General features: G+C 53.3%; 1 protein-coding gene across 1 annotated transcript; it reads right to left on the bottom strand.

The window, feature by feature from the left end:
• Window positions 1-3382: 3382 nt before the first annotated feature.
• On the bottom strand, window positions 3383-9486 carry LOC119844811 (C-C motif chemokine 4-like). Its single transcript, XM_043499552.1, is given in 3 exon segments — window positions 3383-3936; window positions 6560-6655; window positions 9314-9486. Coding segments are annotated over 3 exon segments (285 nt in total). The 5' UTR covers window positions 9406-9486; the 3' UTR covers window positions 3383-3839.
• Window positions 9487-9982: the final 496 nt, after the last annotated feature.

Here is a 9982-nt window from a genome sequence, read left to right as displayed (position 1 = left end):
GGCCAGGCCGTAATGGTGCTCCAGGATCCTATCCCCCTGCCTGCCCCGCCCTGGTCATTTCAACCCATGGTTTCACTCTATCCCCCAACAGCCAACAGCCCTGGGGAAGCTATACTTGCTGTCACACCCCAGTGACAGCTGTGCACCCTGGGAGTCTCTGAGGATCCTTTCTCAGTGCTGGGCTTCAGAGGCACGCTCTCAGCCTTCTGGCTGGAAGGATGCAGCCACCTGGGAGAGGCTGAGAGTGCGGATCGCTGAATGCTTGGAATCCTCTTTCTGTGTCTACACGGAATTAAGCATTTGTTCAGGGAATCCCAGCAGATGCCTGCTTCTCATTCAGTTCACACCAGCTGCCTCGTCTTCCCTCAGAAGCCACTAAACTGCTGAGAGCCAAGTCGCTGCATGTTTTGCTTTGTTCTCCAAATCACTGGTTTATTTCCAGAGCAGAGCTAGTGCTCGGTTGTTTATAGACACTGCTGGAAGCTGACTGAGGCAAGCAATCTCCTAGCTCAGGGCACTGCCTGGCGCCAGGCACCAAGGGGCTAGCAAGCAGTTGTAAAGTGCCTGGCGTACCTAATCCCCGATCCGGACGCAAGCCAACCCCTTTGGATTTGGTCAGCAGATAGCCCAGACTCAGCGCTGACAGAGCATTGGCATGGTGGTGTTTTACCACGATTGCAAGGAGCAAAGCAGCGGGGGTCTAGTCCAGGGGTGGGCAAACTTTTTGGCCCTAGGGTACCAATGTGGCACTGGGTACAGAAATTGTATGGAGGGCCGGGTAGGGAAGGCTGGGGGAGGCCAATACACACCCAGGCTGAATCAGACCCCGCAGGTCCAGCATTTGGTCTGTTCCAGCTGCGTCCAGGCAGTGACAATGCAGGAGGCATGTGAGGCCCAGATACTCAGATACAGCCTACAATGGGGGCCGGTTGTGGCTCCTTGCCCCTGGGGCCAGTTCTGCTTTGGGGATGGTGTCTATGCGGCCAGCAATAAGTCCTGAGGGACCATTGCTAGCTGGGAGCTGCCAGCATTCAGTCTCTCCAGGCATTCCCCTTCCATCAGGGTAGCAGAGCGTAAGGTAGGAGCTCTGCATGCAGAGAGGACTCCTCTGTGATGGGGGAATCCTCGGCAGGGGGAAACTGGCTGCTTTCTGCACACAAAGCCAGTGGAGGGCTCCGGGCTGGGCACAATCACAGCCAATGCGTGTCCATTCCAGTTGCAATATTATGAACTCTTGAGTCGCTGAATTAAAACACCATGAAAAACACACCAGCGTTTCTCAAATGTGGCAACCAGAGGTTTGATGGGGGTGGTGGGCAAAGAATCGGCCCCTTCCTGTGCCTCCCTGCTGTTCCTGGATGTGCTGCCCTGAACCACCTCTGAAGACAGGTGGGGCACAACGCTGCAGGAGGAAGGTGAGTTCTCCACCCACCTTGGGGGAGGAGGCCCTTGGGCTTCAGCCCTGGGGTGGTTGAGCAGGAAGCTCCAGCAACAGGACTTTGGAAGCCTGGCCATGGGGCTTTGGGCATCGATCCCTGGATGCAGCAGCGGGTGCTGACCTCCAACTCCAGCCATGTGACCCTGTCTTCAGGTTCTGATCCTGAGCTCCAGCTGGTAGGAGCCAGCCCTGGGTGCTGACTCCTAGCCCCACCTGTATAGCAGTGGGCTCCGACCTCCGGCTCTGCGGTGGTGGGGCTCAACCCCCCACATTGCCTCATGCCCCTGCTGCCTCCACTGATCCTCCATCCATCCCTCCCATCTGGGCCCCTGCTGCCTCCCCCAGCCTCACATCCATCCCACCGTCGCCCCTGGCCCCCAATGCCTTCACTCCAACCTCCCCGGCATCCAGGGCTTGATTTGTCCTGGGGCTTGCTAAGAAAAGTGATATTAACAAACATGCAAGTATCACTTCTCAGAGCATTCTGGAGGCTGTGAAAAGTGATACCTGTATGTTTGTTAATATAGATTCATAGATTCATAGATACTAAGGTCAGAAGGGACCATTCTGATCATCTAGTCCGACCTCCTGCACAGCGCAGGCCACAGAATCTCACCCACCCACTCCTATGAAAAACCTCACCCATGTCTGAGCTATTGAAGTCCTTAAATCATGGTTTAAAGACTTCAAGGAGCAGAGAAGCCTCCCTCAAGTCACCCATGCCCCATGCTACAGAGGAAGGTGAAAAACCTCCAGGGCCTCTCCAATCTGCCCTGGAGGAAAATTCCTTCCCGACCCCAAATATGGCAATCAGCTAAACCCTGAGCATATGGGCAAGATTCACCAGCTAGATACTACAGAAAATTCTTTCCTGGGTTACTCAGATCCCATCCATCTAATATCCCATCTCAGGGGATTAGGCCTATTTACCCTGAATATTTAAAGATCAATTACTTACCAAAGTCCCATTATCCCATCATACCATCTCCTCCATAAACTTATCAAGTAGAATCTTAAAACCAGATAGATCTTTTGCCCCCACTGCTTCCCTTGGAAGGCTATTCCAAAACTTCACTCCTCTGATGGTTAGAAACCTTCGTCTGATTTCAAGTCTAAACTTCCTGGTGGCCAGTTTATACCCATTTGTTCTTGTGTCCACATTGGTGCGGAGCTGAAATAATTCCTCTCCCTCTCCTGTATTTATCCCTCTGATATATTTATAGAGAGCAATCATATCTCCCCTCAATCTTCTTTTAGTTAGGCTAAACAAGCTAAGCTCCTTGAGTCTCCTTTCATAAGACAAGTTTTGCATTCCTCGGATCACTTATCCTTTTCCACAGCCTCCCAGCTAGCTACTTAAGTGTGCTGGGAAAAGTGATATTAACAAACATACAAATATCACTTTTCATGGCATCGTTTTTATTATCGAGGCCTCAAAAAATCCTACATAAATAAATGACAATGATTTGTGTATATCTGCATATTTGTTTGATTTTCCTAAAGTTAATGAAGTATTTTAGGAAAAAGTCTCAGAGCAGCCACCAGCAAGGGTTGGTAGCCACACTCTGAGGCCACCAAAAATTTTATTGTGAGACCCTCTCTAGTCTGTTCCCCTACGGTCTGCTTTGTCTTGGCTAGTTTGAGAGGCCAGATGCCCTAGGGATGTGGCGATAGCTGGCCTAACCACACGTCTTTTCTTATGTTCTTGCTTCCCTGCCTCACAGGAGCACCTGGAGGGACTTTTCCTCTCTAGTTTAGGGGCACGGAGGCAATAGCAGCTGGACACACAGCTGCCTTGGTTATTTCTGCTCACTGGGGCTGCACACTAAGAACCCAGCTCCTCCGGAGCGTCCCGAGCCCTTCAGAAGCCGCTGCCCTGTTTGCGGGTCCGAGGCCTGAATAGCGCACGAGGAGGATAGCTTTTAATGAGTCATAATGAGACCAACAGACTCTACTGCTGCTTATGCAGCTGGGATTTTTATTGATGCTAACAAGCAAATCAGGCAATTACTGCAGGTAGGGACATCTCAGCAGAGGGTGCTTTGTAGCTGAAACCTCAGGAAGGTCGCTCCACAGAGGGGTAAAGAGAGGCAGTGGAAACCCCTTGAGTGAAGAACATTTTGCTCCTAGAGGTTGCTACTAGATGAATTCCATCATGGGACTAACATCTGGGACAACAGCCTCCTCTTCATTTCAGGGCTCCTGTCCCTCTGTCTCTCAAAGGACCATGTCAGAATAACCACAGCTATTGACCAGCATTCAGCACAGCAGAGGGTGATTATATAATTGCAGTTGTGAAACAGGAACATGCTTTCTAGATGAAGCTAAAGCAGATTCCCTTGTGCCACGAGACATGCACTGCAAGTGAGCTGCGAGCTCCTGGCTCGTCTCCCAATGGCCCTTAGACTTTACTAGCCGAGCTGAGAAATTTCTGGTATTCTTTCACCCAGGGCTTGTCAGGCTTGGCACAGATCTCCTGGCCTTCTTTCATTTTGAATCTATGAAGGAAAACAGTGAATCAGCCAGGAGACAGCAATGGTGGGGTGAGGGTACGAAATATGGGGATGAAACTCTGGCCAAAATGCCCCCCAAAGCAGGATGTAGGTGCAATGGGCCGGCACTGGTATCCTGTTCAGGGGGATCCCAGAGAGCCCAGCCAGAGTACAGAACTGTGATGGCCCAGCCAGATTACAGGTCAGTGACAGGGACATAAATGCAAGCTGTTAATTCCTTCCCGCCCTGGCAGTCTGTCCCCGCTCTACTCTCTATTCCGCCCCTCTGATGTTGTATGATTAAAATATGAACATGTAGATCACTGCTGCTACAATTGTTTTATAATTGCAACAAATCGTATATGAAGTATGTCATGTAAGATGTCAATGGAAAAGTTATGATTTGCTAAATAGGATTATCCTATTTGTATGAATGTATCATGTTTGTAGCTGAAGTTATGAGTATTGACTATGTACCAGTATTTCAAATGTGTTTGCTCCTGGGGGAACACCCTCAAGGTAATTGACATCCAGTCTGGTCAGTACATTGTGAATGGACCATTCAAGGAGATGGCCCTTTAATGAACACAATGGGCCATAGAAGAAGCTTATTCCCGCCCGAAGGGCTGTCCTGTGGACATTTTAGCCTTTGAAGCCTGCAAGGGCATGTGACGAGCTCGTGTGACTCTGGACTACATCTTGTGCCTGTACTTTCCCACAGACTAAAACTGAGAGCAGCCCCTCCCCATGGGAGAGGGTATACAAACCCTTGGGAGCATCTCCATTGTGCCTCTTTCCTGCTCCGGTCTCTGGACGATGGACTTAAACTAAAAGGAGCGTTCCAGTTAATGGACTGAGGACCTTCCATCGTTTGGAAGTTACTAGAGATGGAACAAGCTGGTAGTGTGACATCATTGCTACGAACCTGATACAAGAACTCTGCAACATTTGTATGTATTTCATTCCTTTGACCGTTTTAACTCTCACGTCCTTCTTTTCTAGTGTAAATAAACCTTTAGATAGTAGATACTAAAGGATTGGCAACAGCATGGTTATTGGGTAAAATCTGAGTTATATATTGGCCTGGGTGTGTGGCTGATCTCTTGGGATTAGAAGAAGCCTTTGGTTGATGAAACTGGTTTTAAATAATCACCCATCATTAAGTATCAGAGGGGTAGCCGTGTTAGTCTGTATCCACAAAAACAACGAGAAGTCCGGTGGCACTTTGAGCTTGAATAGGGACTGGGAGTGGCTGGCTCACTACAAAAGTTATTTTCCCTCTCTTGGTATTTACACCTCCTCGTCAATTATTGGGAGTGGCCCACATCCACCCTGACTGAATTGGCCTTGTCAGCATTGGCTCTCCCCTTGTAAGGTAACTTCCTTCTCTTCAGGTGTCAGTATATTTATGCCTGCATCTGTATTTTTCACTCCATGCATCTGAAGAAGTGTTTTTTTTATCCATGAAAGCTTATGCCCAAATAAATCTGTTAGTCTTTAAGGTGCCACCGGACTCCTCATCATTAAGTCTAGTGTCTGGGTGGTGAGATAAGGGCTGGAATACCTAAGGGGGGTGCATTTCTGACTTCTTGTTAATCAGTGAGGGGAGACAAATGTTTACGATTATCACTGGTTTGGTATATCTTATGGAAGAATAACCACCAATCTGGAATGGGTCTGCCCCATTTCTCAGCAGTTTGTCCTGAATCTGGTATTCTCAGCTGTGACTAAAGCACAGTGACAGCCCCTCTCACTCCTTTTCTATCTCAGGGCTCAACCTGAGTCCCTGCAGAGAGGCCTGACAGCCGCTGAGCCCTCCTGGAGAGCGGGACGGCCCTTCTAGCTAAAGAAAGTTCTGCTCCTAACGTCACATGGGGGCTGGCTGGCTCTTTCCCTCTGTGCTGATGGACACAGGGTCTATGTTCCATGAGAGTTACCAGCTCCGGTGGTTTACCCTCCTGCCTTTATCCATCACAGCTGGTGGGCATGGAAAAGACGATATCAAAGCTAAGGATGGCATGAGCGCTAGGGGCCCATGGTGCCAAAGAAGCAGAGATCTTTTTCACATATTGATGGTGCCCACTTGGATTTCCTGATCAAAGGCTTAATGGTGACCGACCCAAAGGAAGCAGATCCTCATGAGCCAGAGATCATCAGCTGGACACTTGCTGTCTCTCTGGAGCCTTTCTCCCAGGGGCCAACCTCCACTGGCTCCAGGAAAGGCCAGACTCTATGTAAAAATAAACCAGTGCCGGTGAGCCATCCTGGGGTGCCCAGAGACATGGCACCACTTAATCCAGACCCACTTTATGGTCCTTCCTGCACCGTGAGGCCCCAGAGAGCAGCAGGAAAGGCCGGGGATGTTCAGCTACTGGGAGTCCCAGCATCTGGAAGGAGCCCTCGTCTCTGCAGCTGCATCAGCCAGCTCTGATGCTAGCTCATGGTATCAACCTCTCCCGTTGTGCACCCCACTTTAATCCTCTCCTGTCACCTCCCTTTGTTGTTACCTCGTTCCCTGCTATCTAATCCCCTCCTCCCTGCTCTGCTCCCGGTGCATCCTGTGGCCTCTCAGCCCCCTGCCCCCCATCCCTGCCATTGTTCCCAGGGCTCTGCGCTGGAGGATACTCACACCACGGCTGGCTGAGGACACACTGGGCTGGTGCGGTAATAGCCAACTGTGTTGTCTCTCTTGATCTTACTTTTCTGGAATTTGAAGCAGCATTATCTGGCACAGCAGAGCCTTCTAACAGAACAGGAAAGCCTCATGGATGAGGGTGACCCCAGCTAGATGGGACCCCCCGTCCCCTCTCTGGGACCCTTCCCCACACCCGGGGCAGAAGGAGAGAGTTGGACTGGGTCAGCCCTAGAGCAGGTAGCCCCGCAGCCTCCCCACCCCGCCTGGGCCCTTATACATAGCACACAACTGGGACCCCCCCACACACTGCTCACCAGGGTAAGGACCTGGCACAGACCTGCCCTTTCAGTGCATTGCACTACAGGGTGTTACCAGGACCCCATATCCTCTTCCAATAGTTTGATCCCTATGAGCCCAGCCGGGCCATCCTCACTCACGTGAGCAGCTAATGGAGCCCATGGAGGCTGCCTGGGGGGATCCTGAGGAAGTGTGGCCCAGGTGGTGGCAGTATCTCAGTAACAAGCTCTGGTGTCTTTGCCTGGCCTGACTCTGCTCTCACTGAGCCGGATGTGAGTCCAGAGTCACTCCAGTTAGCTCAATAGAGTCATACTGGGGTAAGTGCTGGCACAATCTGGCCCACAGTTTGTAAGGCCATTGTATGTAAAATGCCAGATGGCAGTAGCAAGGCTCTGTCTGGGTGTCAGGCTCAAAGGGTTTGCTGCTGCCCTTGCTACTGCTGCAGGGAATCAGGAGTGACGCCCATGGACGCACCAGAGTGACATCAGCGTACATGAGAGGGAGATCCGGCCCAACAGACACACAGGCAAACTCGTCCCTGTGCCAGCGCAAGGGGCACAGGGCTTGAGGGCAGTGATGAGCTGCCAAAATCTTAACAACGGGTTCCCTCCTCACTCCACGAGGGGGTCGTTGCCCACCCCCGCCCCCAGGACTCCTGCCCCATCCAACCCCCCTGCATTCCTTGACACCCCCCCCAGGACCCCTGCCCCATCCACCCCCATCCCCTGTCCCCTGACTGCCCCCAGAACCAGGCAGGAGGGTCTCATGGGCCGCCGTAGTGGGTGCCCACCCCACCCCTAAAAGCCAGAGGGACCTCCCGGGGGGCGAGGTGGGGAGTCCCGGCGGTGCTTACCTGGGGCAGCTCCCAGAAAGCATCTGGCAGGTCCCTCTGGCTCCTAGGGGTGGGGGAGCGTAGCTGGGGGGGAGCAGGGGGAGTGGCCGTTGCCCCCCCGATCACATCAAAAGTGGCGCCTTAGGCACTGACTCCCTGGATGCTCCGGGGCTGGAGCCCCCATGGGGAAAATTTGGTGGGTGCAGAGCCCCCACCGGCAGCTCCCCGCCCCACCCCCGGCCCCAGCTCACCTCCGCTCCACCTCCTCCCCTGAACCACTGCCCCGCTCTGCTTCTCAGCCCGCCCCCGCTTCCCGCGCCAACAGCTGATTGGCGGGGAGCCAGTGGGGGGCGGAGAAGCAGAGCGGGGCGGCGTGTTCAGGGGAGCAGGCGGAGCGGAGCTGAGCTGGGGCCGGGGGTGGGGCGGGGAGCTGCCAGTGGGGGCTCTGCACCCACCAAATTTTCCCCTTGGGTACTCCAGGGCTGGAGCACCCATGGAGTTGGCACCTAAGGCGCCACTTTTGTCCAGTTAAATTTAGAAGCCCTTTTAGAACCGGTTCTCCCCCGCGGAACAACCGGTTCTAAAAGGGCTTCTAAATTTAACAACCGGTTCTAGCGAACCGGTGTGAACCGGCTCCAGCTCACCGCTGCCTGAGGGGAGCTGGCTTGGATCTGCCCCACGCCAGGGCTGAGAGGCGGGTGCAGATTAGGGCAGCCAATTTGCATCCCCTGCAAATAGCCCCCAGGGGCTTGTGGCAAGAAATTGCCCCGGTCACTTCTCTTTCTATCTTTGATCCACCCCCACCCCCGCTGGCCCAGCCCTGATGTATCCCCATCCACCTCCATACTGGTCCTATTCCTCAGGGGGCATTGTGGCTGCCCCGTGATGCCAGGGGCAGTACAGCACCTATGGATCTTGCCCACAATATCATTCCTGCAGTCAGGCTGTGTTATACATGTCTTTCAGAGAGCATTGCGCCAACGGCATGGAAGCCAGAGGGAGGAGCACAGGTGCAGGAGGGAAGAGTTTGGAGGAGACACCAGGAGCTCAGTCTGTGTGCCTATGGCTGGAATGCCGGCTGCACTTGCAGCAGCTCCATAAATAGGTCTTGTAATAAAGAGCCAGTTTAATTTTACAAGCGTGGAATTCTCTCCTGCCGTTCCACAGCACGAGGTGCATGAAACAGCGCCCCGGCATCTGGGGATAGTCCCATATTTTAAGCAGTAGAACCCCAAGAGCATTTAAAACTCACCAGGCCTGATTCTTCCCTATTGTTACTGACCCCCAGGCAGAGCACGGGTGTAGAATGCCACCAGACTAACATGGCCACTGTTTGCCCTGGGATGCTACCCAAGGTGCCCATCGGCAGGGAGCCAGGCGCCATATTCATTATGTCGCTGCGATACAGGGACCACCACTTGAGTCTGATTGGCTCCTCAATACATCTGTGTCACTCCAGCTAGACACCCATGTGAGAGCAGGCCCTACATCTGTTGTGTCTTGGTGAGGTCTGCCCTCCGCGCCCCAGAGTTGCCCTGGCACCTCCCCACACCTGACCCTGCCCTGAGATCCCATGGTGCTCCCTGACCCAACTCCCGTCTCTCCATGGAGGCGGCAACTGGGGACATCTATACTCACTCTGAGCCAGGCTCTGGCAGCAGAAGGAAGCCAGCAGGAGATGCGCACAGACAAGCCTGGCTGCCTTTGTCATGGTGAGATGGAGGAGGGTCCTGCTGGGGCTGGTGAGCACGATTCAGCTGCAAAGGAGCCTTCTGGCTGGATCTGCCTCCCTGGGCTGCTTTTATAGGGCTGTCTGCCTGAGGATGGCACTTGGCTTCAGGAAGTCGGGGAGGGGGGAACCCAGCAAATTTCCACTGTTTGGCTGAGCTCCCAGAGAGCCGGGCAGGGGAGGATTTTTTCTTGTGCCAAAAGGGGATGGGGATTTACCTGACACCTGCAATCATCATCACGCACCTAGGACATGCAGTGGATGGGTGTGCCACCCCCAGAGTCAGTGCACCACAGCTCAACAGAGCACCTGGGTCAGGAGTGGGAGGGGAGTGAGTCCTGTCTGGCAGCTGTGTGCTCCAGGGACGAGGAGTCTGGAGCCCTGGGTGCTGTGGCCCTGCTGCTAACCTGTTGTGCCACGCTGAACTGCGAGTGCTTAAGTCTCTGTGCCTAGGGGTCCGCACTAGGTGTCTGCGCAGTTACTGGGACCCACCAGGGCGAATGCCAGAAAGGCCCAGCTGCTGAAGCAGTTATAACGCTTGCCCCTGAGACGTGGTACA

This window comes from Dermochelys coriacea, chromosome 17 (genome assembly GCF_009764565.3).
Source record: "Dermochelys coriacea isolate rDerCor1 chromosome 17, rDerCor1.pri.v4, whole genome shotgun sequence".
In the NCBI taxonomy this organism is placed as follows: Eukaryota; Metazoa; Chordata; order Testudines; family Dermochelyidae; genus Dermochelys; species Dermochelys coriacea.
Note: the sequence above shows the minus strand (reverse complement) of the source record. Positions and strands in the feature narration are given on the sequence as shown.